This window comes from Drosophila busckii, chromosome X (assembly GCF_011750605.1).
Source record: "Drosophila busckii strain San Diego stock center, stock number 13000-0081.31 chromosome X, ASM1175060v1, whole genome shotgun sequence".
In the NCBI taxonomy this organism is placed as follows: domain Eukaryota; kingdom Metazoa; phylum Arthropoda; class Insecta; order Diptera; family Drosophilidae; genus Drosophila; species Drosophila busckii.
Window position 1 is genome coordinate 5448025 of NC_046608.1, and position 22278 is coordinate 5470302.

Below are 22278 nucleotides of genomic sequence, written 5' to 3' on the forward strand. Positions count from 1 at the left end.
GCGCTATGACCGATTTTTAGCTTGTCCGCGCATTAAATTGAAGTCAACTGAACTGAAGTGAAGCGAAGTCGAGTCGAGTCAAGAGTCGAGAGTCGAGTCAAGCCTTTGGGGGCTTAAATTCTTCTATACAATTGCGCATTTTAATAAAAGCACAAAAATATTCGCAGTTCATAAAGGCGGCTGCCAACTGCTGTTGCTGCTATGAAGTGAAAGCGACAGCACGAAAAGCAGCACCAACAAAAGACAAAAGCAGAGAAGAGAAAACAACAAACAAGCAACACAAAGCAAAAAAAAACAATTCACCCAAATGTTGCTGCTGCTGCTGCTTGGCTCATAAATTTCATACAAGAAAATTGTTAAATTTTAATAAAATCAAAGCGTATCAAACGAGATTTGTTCACCAGGCGACGACGACTTGTTCGCAGTTCTGTTTATTGTTGTTGCAACAGTCGCTGCTTTAAAATAATTTAAGTCCTGCACGCCTGCTGCTAAGCTAAGGGTGCGACCCAACAAATGGGGGTGGGAATGCTTAACGGAATTGCTTGAACTCCAAGTCGGCGGCGTCGTCGTCGTCGTCGTCGTCGTCGTTGTCGTTTTGCGACTCGTTAAAGGATTAAAATCATTTTAATGGATTTTTCAAGCTGTTGTTTTGTTGTATAATTGTCGATGCTCTGTCTGTTGGAATATTTAGGGCACACACACACACACACACACACACTTGCCACCAAATGTGGCAGCGACTCGAATTTGTTTGCACGCCTGTCGCCGCCGTTTGGCGCGCCTGTTTGCTCGCTCATTTGTCATCACGCTTATGCAAATGTCTTTCATTTTGTTAATGCCTACCCCAAGTGGGAGTGGGAGTGGGAGTGGGCCGGGCAAGTGGGTGCTGAATATCGAAATACATCATTAGCCTGCCCCAGCCCCAGCCCCATAACCCTTGCGCGCATCATTTACATTTCACCTTTGGGCCATTTCGACATCGATATTGATATCGTTATCGCTATCGTAGGCCTTGGCTTAACTTACCTGGCAACTTAAAGGGCAATCCGGCCATAAGCGGATCCGGTCCAAAGCGCTGCGGCCCAAAGGCAAACGGATGAAAGCCCTGATGGCGCACCTTGGAGCGCGGCTCACGTGGCCCGTCCACAGTTACCTTAATGGCCTTCGTATAGGTCGCTATCTGTATCGGATTCGTTGAGATTATAATTGTTAGCGTAAAGCTTTTGCCTGCAAATTAACAAAATGGTTGCCGCAGTTAGAATAAAATGTATAGAGAATTAAATATCTGCAAATATTTTGTATGGAAAATAAAATGAAAGACAGCAGAGCCCAATAAATTAATTATAAATCTCATTTAAATGCTGTACATATTAAAAGAAATATGAAACAAATAAATACATAAATTTAAAAAAAAATATAATATTGCATTTTAAATCAAAATAGAAACTTTATAGATGTAATATTGAATTTTAAATTAAAATAAAAACTTTTTATAAATAAATCGCATTTAAATTTTGTATATAACATTTAAATTTTGTATAAATATAATAAATGCATAATTTAATAAAAATATAATATTGCATTTTAAGTTCAAATATAAACAGCTAAAAATATAAATTTAGTTTATATATAATTTGTAGAAATTTAATAGAAATTTAATAATTTAAGCTTTTTAATTATGCAAGACTTTATTAAAGGTTTTATTCATTTAAGCTGACTTTATCGATAGTATCGCTTGGCTAGCCTATCGATATACATTAGAAATAGCTTGAATTGAAATTAAATTGAAATTGCACTAAAATTTAACAAAAATTTTTGACTTTGAGACATTCCGCTTGTCTCATTAGCTGCAGTACATTTTCAATTTTCACAACTTTGATGAAGTTTCTGTGACAATTGTGTGGCTTACGATAGGGACGAACCCACCTGGGCCAGCTTGGTAATGCATTGAGATGAAATTCCAGCTGCTGCTGCTGCTGCTGCTGCTGCCTTAACAAAGCGATAGCTGCTGCGCAGTAAGGTAAGTCTAATATTAAGCAGCAGCAGCAGCTTCCTGACATGGCAACAACTATTGTGGCTAGCTCTGGGCTCTCTGTTCGAATCTCTATCGCTGCCATGACAGCCACGTCAATGGACTCTAATATGCTGATACAGAGCTCTCATATTTGGAATATTCATAAACTCCAGGGGGAGTTTGTGGGTGGGTGGGTTGGTGGGTTGGTGGCTCACTTTGTGCGCAGCTGTCTGGCTGTAAATTTTAGTGCTTTGTGAAGTGCATGGGTGGGGAGGGGGTGGGGGGTGTGGCAGGCATGCGTGAATAGCAAATTCATCGACATACTCAACCCAACAAGAAATATTGCAAGTGTGTGTGTGTGAATTTGCCAAACGCTGCAGTTAATCAAGCTAAATAAGCATTGCTGGCTATATCATGAAGTATCCATAGCCCTTGCTTTTGTTAATAATTAAAGGCTTAGCTCAAGTGCAGCGTAAAATGAATTACAATAATGTTCAGTCTAAAGATAACACAGCTCAAATTTGAATACAAAATTATAGTTGCAGCCAAAATTTTGCATATTTTTGTTAGTTTTGTTGCAAAGCTAAAGATTTTCTTTAAAGGTTTAGTGAACTAAAATTTGTAAATAATTTTGTTAATGAGTTCTTAACTTGTTTAAAGTTGCTACAAATATTTAGCTACTGAATTGATTAAATTTGAGTTATTAGCGGCTGAAAGATTCTTAAAGTTTAAACAGAGTTCGCTCTAAGTTTTTTGTTTATTTTTATTTAAGTTCTTAGCTGCTTAAAGATTAAAAAAATGTTTAGTGGGTTTCGGTTGCAAATTTTTAACTTTTTTTCTTCAATATTTAGCGAGATATGGTTCAAAATTTTGTATCATTTTTATTTGACTTCTTAGCTGCTTAAAATTTTTAGCTTATTCATTGTTTTTTCTTTATTTTTATGCAAACTTAAAGTTGCCTCAGCATTTTTATGCTTTGCAAATTTGAAATTATTTTTATATAAATTTATAGCTATAGAATTATTTAAATTTAAGCGCTTAGCTTGTTTTAAATGCTTATGGTTTATTTTTATGCGTGTGCTTAGCTGATTTAAACTTTATTTGGTTCACATTTTTGAAAGCTTTGATTTTATTTGAAACTGCTTTGTGTGTATTTTGTAGTGTAGCAAATTAAAGTGATGCCAAGCGTAAATAAATGAGATTCGAAATGCAAATATTAAATATGATTACAGCTGAGCATGTCTAGCCAAGTTGACAAAACAACAAGAACACAAAGAGCAAAGAGTCGGCGAAGCCATTAAATTCATTTGCAACTTGGTCTTGGTTTCTGCCAACAACAAAAACAACAACAACAACAACAAGATGTGAAGTGCAAACAAACTTCTTAGATTAATATTAAATTAAACGAAGCATGCAAAAAACGCAACAAGGCGGTAATCATTAGGACAAAAGGCGCAACCCACACTTGTAACTATATAAATACATATATATGTGTATGTGTGTGTGTGTGTGTGTGTGTATGTTGCTTAAGGCTGTGAAGATGAAAAACCCAAGAAACCTACACAAGAAAACAAATGAACATAAACAGAGCGAAGCGAACCAAGAAAACCAACAAAATGAAATGAAACTTTTTTAATTATGCGCCCTTAGCGGCAACAAGCTGGCATAGAAGGGTGGGGGTGTTGTTGTTGGTAGCTTGTACTAGCAAACGTCAACAAACTAACTAAGCTGCTGCGTTGGCAGTTGGCAGTTGGGGGTGCGGGGTGTCGCTTTGGGGTGCAAAGTGGCTAAGACAAAAGGCTCAAATGTTTGTGTCGACGGCATTTGGCAAATGAGCAAAAATTGCAAATAAATCTGTTGCGCTAGCCAAAATATACGAGAGAGGGAGAGAGACTGGGGCGGTAGGCGTGGCGTGACGTGGCGACAAAGAACTTTGCTGCTAATAAGATGAAAACCATTAAAAGTCGCACACAAAGTCGCCTGCGCTGCAAAGTATGCTATGTGAGCAAGCGAATGGCGTGAGTGCTGGAGTGGGGGGGGGGGAGGGGGGGGGGGGGGGGGGGGGGGGGGGTGCTTGGTTAAAATGTTGCATTTTGGCAACAAACAAAATATCACCACTCTTTAGCAAAAGGCAAACGCGAACAATGCAGTCAGCGCTACGTCGCTCGCTCTCGCTCTAACTCTTGCTAGCTATGTGTGTGTCTGTGTGTGTGTGCGCGCTAAGTGATTTTAAAACAAAGTTTTTCAAACGTTTAACGTTACAATTTTGCCAAGTGTAATAGAAAATGCTGTAGCTGCTCAACTGCGTTTTAACTTTCGTTGCTGATAATAAAGGCAAAGCTGCTGTCTAGCTCGCTCACACACACACACACGCACTCGCTCTTTCTATGTCTGTGTGTAGGCAATTTAATGGCACTGCTGCCGTTTGTGTTAATGTCGTTAGTAGCATGGCGCCATAATTATAATTTGACATAAGACAAGAAGTCTGAGGTTGACAACAAAATGACATTTTAAATACACACTGAGGCGGACAACCCCCAAGCAGCCAACACCCCCAACACACACACACACACACACACACAGAAATACTTGCGTGCGTATTTAGACACTTAACAGCTCATAATTTTAACACTTTTCCTTTTGTCAGCCAGTCGCCCGCCCCCCACTTGCCACTGATTGACTACCTGCTTAGCTTTATGTTTGCGCCGCCCCCAGCCACCACCCACACCCCTCTGCTGCCTCACAGTACTAGCGCTGCTGTCCCCAGGCGTCCTGCTGCTACCAAAATTGACGCTATTTGCATAGCTTTCGCCTTTCGGCTTTTGCCTTGCTCGCCATAAATATTCATATGTTTATTTTATACGCGACAACAACAATAACAAAAGACACTGTCTCGACCAGTCTCTAACCAGGCAGCTGCTCTAGCTTCATTGCTTGCTCTACTTTTTTTTATTATACCCTTGACTAATTTTTTTTTATTTTTATTTTGCTGCTAGACAAAGCTGCATTAGACTTAATATATTATTTTAGCTATGCAATTTAAAAAAACACTTCACGTTTAGCAAATTTTTAACTTATTGAAAATTAAGCTGCAGCAGCAACTATAAATACATAAAATAAAATGGTTGCATATTTAAAAAAAAAAATTTTAAAAAGCTTTAACAACCACAAAAAATATTAATAAAAATAGTTACATAATTTTTAAAACATTTTTAGCATTAAATAATTGTTAAAAGTACCTAAGCAGTACATTTTTTTTTTTAGTTTAAATTATTTTATTAAAGTTTGGTATTATGAATTTAGAAACAGCTCAAAATATAAATATTTAGCCTCAAAAAAAAAAATAGATAACAATAAGCTGGTATATTTTTTGAGCTAGATAGGCTATTATATATTTCTTTTTTAATATTCAAATCTCTGTTAACTAAAAATGGAAACATAAATTAAAGCATATTCTTTTAATAGAATTGGTTTAAATATAAAAAGAAACTCAAAAATAAATATATTGCAATAAATACAATTGAAGCTATTTTCTTAACTATTATTTTTTTAGTATAAGCTAAAGTAACAAAGAGCAGAAATATATATAGCATGATTTTCAAGCTAATACATATTTTTATATTGAGCAGTAAATAAGTAAAACATAAAAATGGACAATGTCAAAGTCGAAATATAAAAGTATAAGTCTATTAGACGTTCCTAGGGTATCTATAGTCTATGTCTACACTATTGGGAGGGAGGGGGTAGCATAAATAATATTTTCGTGTTTGTGTTTAGCACATGATACATTTGATTTTCAGTAGCGCAGAGAGCGAGATTTTTAGCATTTTGTCGCCGTTTTTGGTCGTTTGGCTTTCACTTGTCGCAAATTGTTTGGTGAGTGGGAGGGGCTGGGGGGCACGGGCATGGTTTAATAATCATAAATTGTAACCCTTTTTAGCGCGACTTATGGGCCTTCGCTCGTGTTGTTGTTGTGTTGACATCCGTTTTGTACTTTGGCAGCCATTTAACCCGATTTGTAATACATGGCCCAAGGGCAGTGTCACTTTTGCCATTGTTCTTGTTCTTGTTGTTGTTGTTGTGCTTTGGCTTTGGTTGAGAGCTACAAATTATGAAGCGCATAAAGTAACACAGAGAATGCCAGCACAGCATAAAGCGACAGAGCGAGAGCGAGAGCGAGAGAGAAAGTGGGAGTGAGCGAGCGCGCATATACGCAAGCGAAAAAGGAAATTAAATTTCCAGGCAAAGTCAAAAATTATATTGGCAATAAATGAAGACACAGCAGACGCTGCGACCACGCCCCGCAATTATATAGCGCCCTCTTTTGCAAACAGTTGCAGCTACTGGTGGTGACTACACACACACACACATACGCACAGTCTTTATCGTTATATGAGTATAAGAGTATGCCAAGGCTGCGACGTCGACGCGCAAACAGGAAGCCGGAATCGACGTTTATTAAAACGGAAACTTGAGACAACTGTGCGGCGGCAAAAGAAAAAAAAAAAAGAAAAGAAAAGCAAAATAAACCAACAAGCGCCCAAATCTGTAAGAAAAACGCATTGAAGTCGTTGAAGTCGACGATGAAGACAGCGCGATAGGCAAGGACATAATTCCGCCTTAGCAAACAATGTCCTTGGGCGTCAAGCTAAGCTGCCGTCGATGCTGTCGCACTGATAAGCAAACTCCACCCAACCCACCACCCCCCACTTGGGCTGCCGCCTGCGAAAAATGACCAGCGGCATTACACAGCCAAAGAAAAGGCCGCTAAATTGCAATTTTCAAGATTTAAGCGTGAACAATAAATGTCACATAATCTGTAAGTAGCTAAATAAAAGCCAACACACACACACACACAGGCACACACACAGACAGCGTGAGCGAGTGTGCGTGTCCTGGCCTGGGGTCTCTAGCTATTTAATTTAATTTATCGCATTTTAAACAGGCGACAAACAATAAAGAAAAGCTGCAAACAAAACTAAGCAATACAACAAATTTATTTGTTGTTTCCTTCTGGTCGATTCATTGGCCTTCCCAAACAGCATTGATTGCGGCTTTGTCTTTTATGTCCATAAACGTAGCGGGTGGGGTGGGGGTTGGGGGGATTGGGGCCTGTTGTAAATAAATCTATGCGCACTTTATCGCAATTTGTTAGCGCTGGCAACTTGATAGGGCGAGAGGCTTCAGCTCAAGTTTCAAAGGCAGCAGCACAAGTTTTTTTAAATAAAAAAGCGCAGCTCAAGCCTTTATTATGCTATAACTATTGTTTTAATTTAAACTGTAAAAGCGCAAAGCATTTAAAAAAAAGATGGCAACGTTTTCTAAGCATAAAGTTAAGTTAAACGTTTAGGTTCAAGCAACTAAGTAAATTTTTGTTTTTTTCTTACTAAATGCGTATGTTGGCTTCAACTTTCAGCTGATGGGCCGCCTAAATAAATTATAAGCTTAAGCTTTAAAAACTTTTAATATATTTAATTATTTAAAGTTGCATGTAGTACATATAATCTTAATATGAAATCCAAACAGCATTTACTTTGAGTTCTATTTACTTCTCTCTCTACTTTATGCTTTGCTTGTCTACAGCAAACAGCTCTCTATTGCTGCTGCTGATAATTAACAGTTAGATATTCGCTCACCAGCTTTGCTTTATTCTCTCTCTCACTCTCGACTCGCGCACTTCGCTAATTTCACTTGCTTAAGCATCAACACTTCATGCAAAACTGACCTACGTGCTGTCTCCCTCGCTGGCTGCCAGCCCCATGCGCTTTGATCAGAGTGCAAGAAATGAAGCGAAGAGCGCAAGTCGCTCAAAGAGCGTAAGTGACAGGCAGTGCTTAGCCCATGTTAGAATAATTCTGCGCTCTTAGGTTACTTAGCTTCATCTTCCTTTTTGCTGCTTTCTCGTTCTCGCTGTTCTCGTTTTGTATACGGTATGAGCGGGAGCTCATAATGAAGCTAAGTACCCACACACTCAAAAAGAAGAGCGCAGTCCGCTACCTTTTATCATTCTACCATTCTAGATGCATGCTAGCGAGAGAGCGTAGCGCTGCTTTCGTTCGCTAGTTATGCTGCCAGCCTTACACCCACACATAGATCTCAGTGCACAAATCGAAGCTGGGAGCGCAAACTCCACAGAGAGCGCGAGCGACAGTCAATGCAGCCAGTGCTAATCAGTGTACGCATGGTAGTATATCATGGCCTGATGGTGAGAGAGCAGCGCTGCTTTTGTTTGCTTGCGCTCGATCGCTCTTCGCTGCTATTGCGACTGAACGAGAGAGCATCGCTGCAGCGCTGCAGCGTACGGTGCATTTTGCTTATTTCGTTTAACTGCCGTTAGAGCGTGGGAACTTTTTGCCTTAGCGAAGCAGACTTTGTCTGATTTAAGCAAAACAATTTTCAATGAAGTTTACATATTTAAAATATTAAATGCAATGTGCTTATGTAATATTGCAGCTCAAGTCACAAGTCGCAAAAGTTGTAGACTACATTTAACAAGAAATACTTTATTAGAATTTGTTTCACAAATGCTTTTCTAATTGTATTTGCATTGCATACTTTTTGAAATTTATAAAGAACAAGAACTAAACAAGAACTTAATATGGAATTTGTTTATGTTTTTGCTAAAATTCTTTGCTTATTATATTAGCAATGACATTGCATTACTTTCGTCAACAGAGAACAAAAGTTTTTAATTAATTGAATGCATTCCCTACATGTTTCAATTTTCTAAGTAATTTGCAACTACAGAAATTCTTTAGCTCAGTAACAAAAGTATTTGTTTTTAGTTTTTTAGCATAGAAATGCTTTGAATAATAAAAGTAATAAAATGAATTTGTCAGCAGCAGCAGAAGCAGCAGCAACAGTTGTTGATGGCCCAAAAGCAACAAATATAGTTATAGACGAAGTCAAAGCTGTCAAGAGCAGCAGCTCTCACTCTCGCTCGCTCACTCACTCGCTCTCGCTACTTGAGATGCGGGCTTGAAAAGCCTATGAAACATTTCATTATACAAATAACAATTAAGCGAGCAGCAAATACTAATTGTAAGTGTGTGCGTAGCTGTTGCTGTTGCCACCACCAGCAGCAGCAGCAGCAGCAGCAACAACCACTAAGAATAACAACAACAACGGGAACGAGAACAACAACAACGAGAAGAAGAAGCCAAAGACGTCACTGGGCGTACAACCATCCCCCAGGTTCCAGTTCGAAGCATATGGAGCAGAGCATAAGGGCTCAAGGCTGCAAATGTTAATGAAAATTAAAAATTCAACATCAAACTCAAAGCGAGAGACGAAGGACGCAGCACTAAGGACGAAGGACGACGACGACATCAAACGAGAGCTGGAAAATTTACTTGCATTTGATAGAGAGTCAATGGGGGCGGGGGGCGACGACGACTATAGAAAGAAGTGTTAATGTGTTATCTGATTTATTTATGTTAAGCTTACATATGTGTGTGTGTGCGTCTCTCTCAAGTATGCCTGTGTATGTGTGTAAATTGCTTGCATTTGTGGAAATCGTGACTTCAATTAAATTCCATTCGATACTCAAGGAATTTTCAGCTGATGATGCGCAAGTAATTTCGGAAATTGAATACTGTATGCCAATTGCAAACAAGCAAACAAACACACACACACACACACACACACAGAAACACACACATGCACATACGTGTGTATGCTTTTGTATTAAATCAAATTTTAATTGCGCATACTTGTCCCTCTGCAAATATTTGCAACGTGCGCTTGCCGCCTTTGGCTCGCACACTCAACTCTCCCCCCTTCCACACACACACACACCCCGCCCGCCCACGCTCTGTCTCACTCGCTGTGTAAATTGCTTAAGCGTCAAGGAATTTGAGGCAGCAACCGAGCCAAACATATAAACACACACACACACACATACGCCATACGACTCGCCAAAGCTCTGCAAACAAACATTATGAGCAAACAAGCTGACAAACAAATAAGCTGCTAAATTTTATAATCCACAACTAAATGACGCTGCGAACAGCCAAGAGCCTGTAAATTAAGCAAAGGACTTAGCAAAAGGATTTGCAGCTACGTAGCTGCTTCAAATATATTTCTATTAATGTTGTTCATTTATTAGCGCGCTTTAAATAAATCTAACAAAATTCTAGGTTTAAAATTTATTATTTTTTACATATATTTAATAGCAGCATGTATTGTTTAACTAAGCACCTTTTATTTATTTAATTTAATATAGATTAAGAGCAACAGTCAACGGCAAAATAAAATATTTATAAAGAAAGCAGCAATCCAAATGAAAATTAAAAATTATTTAAATCTTTCTATATTATAAATAAAGAAAAATTAATAAGAAAATATATACTATGCTTGTAAGCTATTTGTTTATAAACATAAGTTAAATAGTAGAATTAGTTTGACATTGCTTTTATATTTATTTAATTAGTTTTAATATTTTTTTTATTTTTTTTTCATGAATTTTATGTGAAATTTTTTTTTTTTTTGATTAGGGGCACTTCTTGAATATTTAATAAATAAGTTTTAACTATTTTTTGTATAATTTTTTATAATCATTAGCTGAATTTTATTTAAAAATATTTCATTTTATTTTAGTTTTATTATTTTTTAATTAGACTCTCACTTCTTGAATATTTAATTAGCTTAGTTTTAATATTTTTAATATAATATTTTATAGTTATTAGCTGAATTTTATTTAAAAATATTTAATTTTATTTTAGTTTTATTATTGTTTTGATTAGGGTCACTTCTTTAATATTTAATTAATTAGTTTTGATATTTCTTATAGTTTTTAAAGTTATTAGCTGAATTTTATATGTAAATATTTAATCTTATGTTACTTTTATTATTTTTTGATGTTATTGAATTTAATGCTATTAACTTAAAAGCATTTAATTTAATTGGGAAATTATAAATTATCACTTTTATTTATAGCAAAAGTTAGAAATTCTTAATGCTTAAATAATAATAAAATGTTAAGCCAAAGCAGCAAACAATAGTCGATAAATAAAGCGCTAATTAAATAAATATTATAGTTTAATATGCAGCACACATTGGTGGCTGGGGTGGGTGTTGGGGAGGGGCGCATAAATTTATTCATATTTTGAGTCTTTTAAGCAACTGAGCTGCGCTGAGCGCCTTTGCCAAATCTGTCAGATGTCAGCGCCAGCAGCGACGCAGCGACGTCAGCGCTGCTTGGCTTGGCTTGGCTGATTAAAAGGAAAAACAAAACGGGCCAAAGGCAAAGCCAACAACAAATTAAAGAGCGAGAGGCAGGCAGGCAGGCATTGGCTTTAGCTTTAGCTTTAGCTTTAGCTTTAGCTTTAGCTTTAGCTTTAGCTTTGGCTTAGTCTGGTCTGGGCCTGGCCTGGCCTGGCTTGACATCAGCATAGTGGGGCTGACTTGCTGTAGTTGACACCTGGCAAAAAGTTTTTCGCCCCGACGACGACGACGACGACGACAACGACGCGTTAGCGCACAAAATGGCGCCCACGGCCGCTGTGCAACCATTTTCGGTCGGGTGTTTATCACATTGCTGCTATTAATTAAGCTTAACGAGGTTACCGTTCGCAACCACACCCAGTCAGCCAAACGTAGCTGCGTCGCTCAGCGCTAAAGAGTGAGCTGGTTTGGGTTGGGTTGGGTTGGGTTGGGTTGGGCCAGTAGGCAAAGCATCTTAGGCAAAAGCTACCGGTGCCGGTGCAAATCCCCAGGCAACTTCATAATGAAATTTTCGCCCTCATCTCATTAAAAGTCTTAAGCATTTGCCTCGCTTGGCAAATTGATGCCACCCCACACACCTCCCCCCACCCCCCCAAAAAAGGGGTACTTTGTATTTTAACTGTGTGTGGCACTCGCTTAGGATCAACTAAAGCAATGAGCAGATCAAGCTGCCACGCCCTCGAGACGCCCACAACTGGTTGGCAGCTGCCAACGCTCTGTTGCATATTCAATTTTTAATGAAGTTTAATGGATGCCGGAAGCTTTAAGATGCCGTCGCCGTCGCCGTCAACCCAAAAAGGCAGCAACAGCCGTCGCCCCAATAAGTATGCTACAATATTATTTACTTGCCCCAGCTCATAACTCAGATATTCAGGAAATTGTACATTAGCTGCCGCTACTAGTTCCGCCCACCCCCAACTCAGCTGCTCAGGCTAAAGTAGCAGTCAGCCTTTATATTAAGTCGAGCAATATAAATAGAAAAAAGAATATACAAAAGTTTAATGCAAACAAACTTGTGCGCTTAAGCTGAGTTTAAATGAATTGACTTGATTTGTAAGCTAAATATGCAATTATGATTACTTTTAGTTAATTATTTTTACAAAATGTTTGCTATGATAAATATGCAGTTTTATAATTTATATGCACAAATGATTTCATAATTGCAATTACTTTGAAATGATTAAAAGTGCTTGACTAAAAGTAATAAAAAGTAATCTGAATGCAAATCTAATGCGGCAACTCTCAATTTTTGTAGTTAAATAAATATTTAATGAATTGCAATTTAATTTCAAAAGTAAACAAATGATTTACTAATTGCTATTAATTTGAAGTAAGTAAAAGTGTTTGAATAAATTGAAGATAATTGAAAGTTATGTAGACTACTAAAGAAAACTAATTTCAATTATAAACTTTGAATATCTCTAATTTAATTGTCAATTATTTGTAGTAATGAAACAAAACTAAATTTATTGTAATTTAATTTCAATTATAATTACAAATGATTTAATAGTTGCAGTTAATTTTAAATAAGTAAAAATGTTTCAATAAATTGCCTTAATAAAACTAATTTCAAGCACTTTGAATATTTTCAAATGCGAGAACTCCCAATTATTTGTAATCGTAGTTATTAAATAATCTAAAAAAATGCTGAATAAATTGTGATTTAATTTCAATTATGATTACAAATTATATAATCTAAATACCCAATAAAATGAATTTCAATTATGAACTTTAAATATCTCAAATTTAATGCGGAATTTGTTAATTATTTGTAGACATTTAGTATTAAAACAAAACTAAATTAATTGTAGTTTAACTTCATTACGATTATAGAAAATTTAATAATTGAAATTGATTTGAAATAAGTAAAAGTGTTTGAATTTAAGTTAATTAAAAGAAAACTAAATATCTCAAAAATAAATTTCATAGAATATAGTGTTAAGTAAGACTAAGAAACGTCAAGTATTTCCAAAAAATTTAATAATTGGCCCCATAGCCAGATTTTAAATAAAGAAAAATAAAAAAAAAAATACTTTGAATATTCTCAAGAATTCTGCATTAAGTAAAAAACGAAGCCTAAATAATTTGCTCAACTTCAGAATAAAAATTATATAATTTCTAATGATTACAATGTCTGCTCATGAACAATAATGTATAGCGAATTAACTATAACTTTTCAATAATTCTTGGACATTAAATTATTTTATACATTTCATAGCTTGGCTAAATGCAAAGCTCATTAGGCCTGAGTTGAGTTATTCAATTCACTTGCGCACATAAGTTGAAGTTAACATTTGGTCAATTCGATTATTGCGAGCGCAGTGAAGCGCAAAGAACAAAAGCAGATGCTAAAATAATAACGAGTGCATTCCTCGAACTTTGGGGGCAAGTGCAATCAACTAAGTGCCGCAAGCAGAGCAGAGCGCAAGCTCAAGTGGCAGCGACGGCGACTGAGCGACTGAGCGAATAAGCACGTCATAAGCAGAATGAGCGCCAAACTTTGCTGTTAATTAACATATTAACGTAAATGCAGCAGCGGCAGCGGCAGCAACATCAGCTTAGTTTCTTGCCGCATTGTTGCAACAATTTGTTGTTGTTGTTGTTGCTAATGCACTTTGGTAATGCACTTCAAAGTGCTTACACATCAATGCAAGCGGCAAGCGGCAAGGCTGCAACTCATTTACATGCAATGCTGCAACAATAATTACATGTTGCCCCAACCTCATCGCCTCATCCCCACCCCATGCCGCAAACATGCCAAGCTCAGCGTCCAGAAGATTTTAATTCATTAGTAGACAACGGCCAAATGCATTTCCCATGTGTGTGTGTGTGCGTGTGTGTGTGTGTGTCTGTTCGTGTGTGTGTGTGTATGTGTGGATTATGCAGTTTCCGCTTGAATGCAACACAGCAACAGTTGCAGCTGCAATTGCAATTGCTGCAACAGCCGCCATTTTATCTAATTGCGCCCACATTACGTTACGCATACGCAGCGTTTGGTTCACATCATTAAAATTACGAGTGTGCACAAAAATTTTATGCCGAGCCAGCCCAAATACGAAAAAAATCACACACACACACACACGCTCATGCCAACTGCAGCGAGGGCAGCTACAGCAGTTGCTTGCATTAGCGAAATAAATAAAATAAATAAAACAAATAAAATAAATAAAATAAATAAAATAATAAAATAAATAAAATAAATAAAATAAATAAAATAAATAAATAAATATAAAATAAGCAAAATATGTTTAATTTTTTGTTAGTTTTGAAAATATTTTAGAAAGTCTAAAGCCATACATTGTTTTGAATTTTTAATCAATCGAATTTTCAATTTTAAAAACTATCAATCAAATATGAATTTTATATAAACAACTATAAAGCAATGTTTAGCTTTTTTATGGCCATTTTTACTTAACACTTGGCAACACTGGCTGCAGCTATAAAGAGGAAATATGTAAATAGCTTAAAATGCTCTAAAATAATAAAACGATTTTACTTAAACTAAGTCTAAAAAGCTGCAAGGCATAGAATCTTAGCTATGGAAACTTTTTTGCCACACAAAATAGAAGCTTAGATCGAATTTTTATATAGCTGCCATAGCTGCTTAATCAAAACGCAAGTAAGACGTCATTAAACTTAAAAGAGGCGCAGCACTTTTTTTTAGGTTTAGAAGCTCATCTATAGGTATCTAACATTTAATTTTGAAAATTAAATTAAGCTTATATACGCGACAAAATAAATTAATGATTAATGCTCAATCAAAGCAGCAATTTGCATAAAATTAAGCTTAGAGGACGCACAAGACTTAAGTAAGGCAAAATTAGTAACATTTTTTCACTTGAATTAGGAGTTAGCTGCAAGTCGAAAAGGCCGCCAAGCAACTTAATGCTGATATATGAGCAAGAAAAGATAATGACTATAGCTTAAGCAATGCAACGTTTTCGCTTTGATGAGGCGCATAACTTAAATTGAGCAATGGAAGTTCGATTATGGGCTGAATCTTTCTTGGAATCCCAAGGCTCATTGCTCCAGTTCGAGCTGTAGGCTCAACATTTTGCTAAAACTGCTGAAGCTCACCCAGGCATTCAATTTGCTCGTGCATAGGGCAAGAGGCAGGTCCTGTCTGCAGCCTTGACAACTGCAAGTGGCATTAGTTGTAGCAACAACAACGCGCCAGCAATGATTGCAACATTACTTTTAGCTAGTACAAGGGATTTGCATTTGTTTGCTAATTGAAATTAAGCAAATATTTAGCATGGTGGTGCGGGGAGGGGGGACATGGGTTAAGTTGACCCACGTAATCCTTTTTGTAACGCACATTACAACATTGTCGTCGAGTGGGAAGCGATAATTTAAATCCATTTGTTGGCATTGCTTTCAATTTTCAGCCAAACGTAACTTTTTTACATTTTCTGGTAATTAGTAAGAAAAAGGACATTCAGGCTCTTGATCAAATGCGCGAGGCTTTGCAAGTAAATCCCAAGGAATTATTTGCCACTTGAAACGTTTAAAAATGCCAAACAAGAAATTCTGCCTGATGAGGGTGACAAAATACAAGAAAAAAAAAAAAAATCAACCCCACGCGCAAATAAGAAAAAAAAAAGCAAAAGTTGAACCCAAGATTGAGACTCAGGTTTGGGGTCAGACAAACTTAATGAGCAAATTGTCAAATGCCGCGGCCAAGCGCGCACTTAAACATGCCCCACCCACACACACACACACACACACACACAGACAGCGGCAAATGAAAAATATATCTTGACGAAAAAGTAGCAACAGCGTCGTCGTCGTCGTCGTTGTTGTTAGCCATGTTTGGGAGGGTGGGGGGTGGATTTGAATAAACAGTTACGCTGATTTAATTTGGGACCCAAAAATTCTATCACAGTATGTTGTCTGTCACCCTCGATTTGATTTTTAAATTGCGTTCGTGATAAATTGACGAAATGAACAGCAATAACGCCAAAGTCAAAGTCAAAGCCAAAAAAAAAAAAATGCTACGCCCCAAAATAAAGAAAATTGACAACTGTCAAGTCGCCGACGGTGATGACGACGACGACGCCTCGAATAGACATATAAAAATTAACTACAGACTACTTATCTTATTTGTTGACGCAGTCATGCCGCCACCCAGCCACCCACTTGCCCAAGTTTGAAAAGCCAAAAGATATTGCAATATGAACGGAAGTCAAGCAAAAAGTTTGCCCGCCGCTTTTGATCTATGCATAGATGTGTGTGCGTGCGTGTGTGGCGCCCTCTAGCGTGCTAGACTTACTTACGCCGGAAGCAGACAATCAAGCCAAATGATAGCTGCACGCATTGTGGGCAAAACTTTGCCTCAATGCCAATGCTCCATCAACTTTTCACATTTCACTTTTGTAAATTTGAAATATGACTAATTAGCTTAAATACAACGCTGCAGCTATGTGTGGGTATGTGTGTGTGTGTGTGTGTGTGTGTTAAAATAAATACTTAACAACTAATTAAAGCTAAAGCTTGAGGCGCTAGATCACTAGCGTTTGGGTTTGATCAACTGCAAATTTCTAATAACAAACAGCTTAAGTGTGTGTCTCTTTCTCTCTATCTATCTATCTATCTCTCTCACACACTATATCTCTCTTGCTCTTTCTCTTCCTCTATTATTACAAGTGTTAATTGCACACCAAGTTTTAAATTAAGTTTTATTAGAAGCTTAGGCTCTAGTTTGTTTTAATTTTTGAACATCAGTCTCGATCTTAAACTTTAAACAAAGCTTAAAACTTTATTATTTACATACTGCTAACATGCTTGCGTATCCTTAAGATCTCTGGATCTTGCCTGCGTGCAAATATTATTATAATATTGTATGAGAGTAAAAAATTTGCATATAATTTAAAGCAGAATCTCAAATGAATAATACAAACAAATTAAATAAGCTGATGAGATTTGTTTAAATGGAATATACAACTATTATTATATTTAGCATTACTTTATTTATATATATAGCATTACTTTACAGTCTAAGCTCGCTAAGTTTGTCGCGGCAGTGGCTTTGCTTTGTTTAAAGCAAAAATGTTGCCAACGTCTCAATAGAATAAATGAGCCTTAAGTTGCAACGAATTAAACTGCGCATAGTATAAAAATAGTAATAAATTAATAGCCTCAGTTTAAATATGAACAACAATTCGCTAAACTAACTGAAAATAGTCTAAGCAATAGCAATGAAAATGCTTGACATGAAAACTCGACTCACCTCGGCCGCTGCGACCGACGAAGCGCAGATCATTGAACTTGGCCACCACCTGATTCTTCATGACGGCGGTGCAGTTGCGCAGCTCGCCGCAGAAGTTCTCATCGTTGCCGGCGCGTATGGTGACAATGGTGCCGTCCATGACCTCGCCCAAGGCCAGCACCTTAAAGGCAATGGGCAGCGTTTTGTTCGAGCGCCAGTGCGTGGGCAAAGTGGTGCAGACCTGTGAATGCAGCGAAGCTGCAGTTAAGTGCAGTCCCAACTGTAATTAGCTATACTCACCACATGTGGAGATCCAGTCTTGACCAGCTCGCCAGGATGTTCGGCAAGCAGGACATCAACAGTGCGCTCAATTAAATTCTCTGGCGTCAGATATGGACTCGTGTCCACGGCTTTTGTTTTCTGATTGTTGTTGTTATTATTGTTGTTGTTATTAGTGCTATTGTTGTTATTATTGTTTGCTTCTGCATTGCGTCGCTTTGTTGAGCCAGCCGTGGTTGTTGTTGTATTTGTTGCTACTGTTGTTATGTGTTGTTGTTGTGGTTGTTGTGGCTCTGCTTGTTGCTGCTGCTGTTGTTGTTGTTGCTGCTGTTGCTGCTGCTGCTGTGTTTGATTTGAGGTGGTCGAACTGACCTCAGCTGAAATGTGCATTATTGCAGTTTGAAAACGAAGCAAAAAATTCGCACTACGATCACTTCACGTTCAATCCAATTTTGTTTGGCTGCAAATAAATAATTTATTATATTTTTAAATTAAACAACAATCACAGCTAAGTAGCTGTCAAAATTGAAAGCCAACCAATCAGCAAATCAAATTTATGCTTAGTTTATTGCTTATGTATAATTTAAATTTAAAAACAGCAGCAGCAAAGTTTTTATGTACTTATAAATATTTATATAAAATACTTAAGTACTTAAGTTATTGTTTGTTTATGCTGTTTTGTTAATACTCATAACTTGCTTTGAAAACTAGCTTACTAGTTTAAATAAATTAATTTTAACAGCAGCTGCCATTAATTTTAATTTAATAACTTCAATTTTTAAAGTAATAATAAAATTGAAATTGTAAAGCTAAGACAAATTTTAATATTTAGGCGAATCAACAATTCATATTTATTTATTTTTTGTATTAAAAAAATATAATAAAAATGCACACTTTTGTTTATTTTGACATGTACTTAATTTTTTTAATTTATTAAAAATTAAATTTATTAAATTATTATTCAAATTTTATGCATATGCAGCGGTTTGAAATTTTATATTTTTTGGCTGTAGTTAATATATACTTAATTTATTTGTGTTTTTATTAATAAATAAAATTCAGCATTAAATATTTGCAATTTTATTATTTATTTAAATTGCACACTTGTCATATTAATACAAATTTTATAATATATTTTTAAGCCATAATTGTTATTGCTTTATTAACTTTGAGCTTTTATGTTTATGCAGCAGTTGGTCGCGCACATAAGTATGCAGCAACATTTTTTTTTAGCAAGGCTAGGCGTTACGCATACGCCGCGTATAGATCACAAAATATATGAATTGAATTTAACACAAGCTGAATTTTTATTACGAACCGCACACCTTAGCGAACAAATGACATTTAAGCCGCCGACTGGCCGCACAACTCAATTAAATAATAAAAAATTCAAACGCCGAACGCTGAACAGCTGCTCAGGTTAAGATGATGCAAAAATGCAATCAAATGAGCGCTAACAGTAACAGCAGCTACGCAAGAAGAAGCAGCAGAACACAGCAATATAAAAAAAATAAACAACAATTATAAAAATAAACGTGCATAATAAAAAAAAAAAAAGGAATAATGAAGCGACAGCTGTTGCCGCTTTTGTATGTTTGGCCACCAAAAAATCAACAATGTGCAATTACACACACACACACACACATACACACATGAGAGTGTATATTTTTTCAAGCATTTTTTATTTGCAATTGTTGTTGTTTTTATTGTTGTAGGCACATATGTGCGTAGGCACTGTGTATTGCATTTTTTACAACTTCCGTTCTGCGAAAATTTTTGCATACACAAATGGCTGCCCATCAACCCACTCCAGCCCCCCCCATAAAGCAAATGAGCTTCAACGACTATGCGGCGACATATGTGGCCACAGGACACAGGACACATGGCACACACACAGACACAGACACAGACAATGCGCCTGCAATTCCAAATCTGACCAAACATATAAGCCCAGTTAAATCTGCTCTAGGCCGTGTGTGTGTGTGTGTGTGTGTTTTAAATAATAACCACAAAATTTGGTTTGCATTCAGTTGGTTACGATTTTTTAATGCATTGTAGTCTTTTTAGAATAATTAACATAACATATTTGAAAGTTTGAAGATCGTTGCAATTGAAATTTCAAAAAGAGCTGCCAGCGAATTTTTAAATGAGTCTCATATCTATACAAAATCAGCTGCTAGCATTAACTTTTTGGACAAAAAATTTATTATTTTAATTATTTTAAACAAGAAGAACTCTCAAGCTTCTAGTTCAGTCTACAGACTTTAGATCAACATTTTACTTTAGTGATCAATATTTTTGAATAAGTTTGGCATTTTCTCAAATTTCTAATTTATTATATGCCAAATTTTTTATGCATTTTTATATATTTGTTGCAGTATCAATTAGTTTTTTTTGTAGTTTTTATAATAATTTTCGAGTTTTCATAAATTTATGCCAAGCTGCTGTTATTTAATATTTTTAATTTTAGTTTTAAAATTATATTTAATTAACAATTTATGTTGTTTTACATGAGCTTAGAAATTTGTTGTTAGTTTTTAATATTTCTTGTATTTAGTTCTTAACTTTTTATATTTTGTTACTTACCTTTGTCAAAGTTATGCTTTCACTTTGCTTTGGCATACATTTGTTTATAATTTTTACAGTAATTTATGCACGCTTAGTTTGCATTTATATTTAAATTTTTTATAAGAAGCGCACATTCCCAAAAAATTAATTTTTATTTAATATCACATTGAAGCACAGCAAAAAAAAATTCATCAAGACAAGCTGATATTTTGATATATTTTTTGGGGTTTCACACACACACTTACACACGCGTTAGAGACACACACACACACACATACACATGCACATATATAATAGAGACGCTAATTAAGCTAAGACGGCGGCTTAGTGAGAGATTTCGGTGCGCTGCAGCTAAAGATTAAGATAAAGATTTGGCGAGTTGTCGTTTTAGATTGAGTTTTGTGGTCGCTCTGTCGCTCTGTCTGTCTCTGCCAGAGGAGGTCTGGGCGATCGAATCAAACGACACGAAGATATTAAACTATTTTTTTGCGGTAACCATGAACGCGACCACTACGAGCGGTTGACGCTGACAGCGACGCCAGCAGCGAGCTCAGCTGAGCATCATCATCATCAGCAGCAGCAGCCGAAGTCCTGCTCGTGCTGCTGCGACGGCGACTGCTGAGGCTCTTTCTTTTTTTTTTCTTCTTGTGTTTGCTTTCTTTCTATGCGCTGCCTGCGCTGCTGCTGCTGCGCTTGTTGTTGTTGTTGTTGTTGTTGTTGCTTTTGGAGTCGCAGCCAAACGCTTTGGGTATATAATTCTTTTTCTTGGCTTAACATTTACCGCGAGAACCAGTAGCAGTGGTTTTTGCTTGTGGTGTGCCAGCGACGCTAACAGCAGCGTCAGCGACGGCAGCGCTGCCAGCGTTAACTGCGCGGCAGCCGAAGCGAAAGCCAAGCCAAAAACCGAAAACCGAAACCAAAAACGTCAACTACACCACAAGCAGAAAGGCCGCAACGATGTCTTCAAGTTGACACCCCCAACCAGCAGCAGCAGCAGCCCGCCCACTCTTATGGCGCCCAGCCAACAGCCAAAAAAAAAAAGCGCTCAATTCACCTTCGCGAGCGCCCAACATTTTTCTTGAGTCGAATTTTTCAAGACAGCAACTGGAAAGACGCTGAGCGCAGCTCTACTATTTGTTTTTTTTTTTTGTTTTTGGACAACAACCCCTAAGACTTGGTGGCGTCTTTGAGTTGAGTTGGCGCTACAGTTGGAAGAAAAAAAATCTCAACGCGCAGCGTGGTAAATAAGACGAGAAACTCAACCTCAGGCATGCCAAGACACCAAAAAAAAAAAAACTAGGAATAGCAGCGCAAAAGAAAAAAATAAAAATGAGTGCGCAACGCTGCGACGTCGACGTCGACTGCGACTGCAAGTTTGAGAATGAGAATGTAACCAGCGCGTGGCTTTGCGGCAAGCCTCTGAGCAAGTGAGAGCTGCCTAAAGAGAGCGAGAAAGCGAGAGAGCGAGATAACTGTCTGGCGGCGGCTGAACGGTAAAATCTTTGCGGCTGCCATTTGCGGCCAAAGACGAGGCAATATTTTTGCAGCCTAGGAGCAGCAGCAGCGCCGTCGACGTCTTGAGTGAGAAATGGGCGCAACCACATGAGCGTAAGCCGACCCCCTTTTTTGGTTTTTTTTTTTGTCTTTTGCTTAGCAAGGGCGGAGTTTTCTTTTCGAAGGTTTTCGAGCTGCATTAACATTCAACCCTCCTACATTTTGCGGTTTTAGTATGTGTAGCGCTAGCTGAAGCTTCTGCCCAACATGCAGTCCTCCCTCTTGAGCTGCTGCTGCTGCTAGTGCTGTTGGTGGTGGTGCTGGTGGTGGTGGTTATCAGTCGGCGGTTGCGCAGCAAACATGTCGCAGGGTGTGTGGTTGGCATTATGAAACCGCAAGAATTATTATACGCTGCGGTCGATTACTATATCAAAACTCTAATCCCAGCCCCACAGCCTATCCAGCCAGCCAGCCAGCCAGCCAACCAAAA

At 37.2% G+C, this 22278-nt stretch overlaps 1 protein-coding gene across 1 annotated transcript in view; it reads right to left on the bottom strand.

Annotated features, from left to right (window-relative positions):
- Positions 1-20339, bottom strand: part of LOC108605380 (segmentation protein Runt) — a 32414-nt gene extending 12075 nt beyond the window's left edge. The window contains exons 1-4 of the mRNA XM_033294369.1: positions 20313-20339; positions 17748-18186; positions 17469-17688; positions 1027-1227 (exon numbers count right to left, since the gene is read on the bottom strand). Coding sequence (XP_033150260.1) covers positions 1027-1227; positions 17469-17688; positions 17748-18116 — 790 coding nt within the window. The 5' untranslated portion in view covers positions 18117-18186; positions 20313-20339. The remainder of the gene's footprint in view (positions 1-1026; positions 1228-17468; positions 17689-17747; positions 18187-20312) is intronic.
- Positions 20340-22278: the final 1939 nt, after the last annotated feature.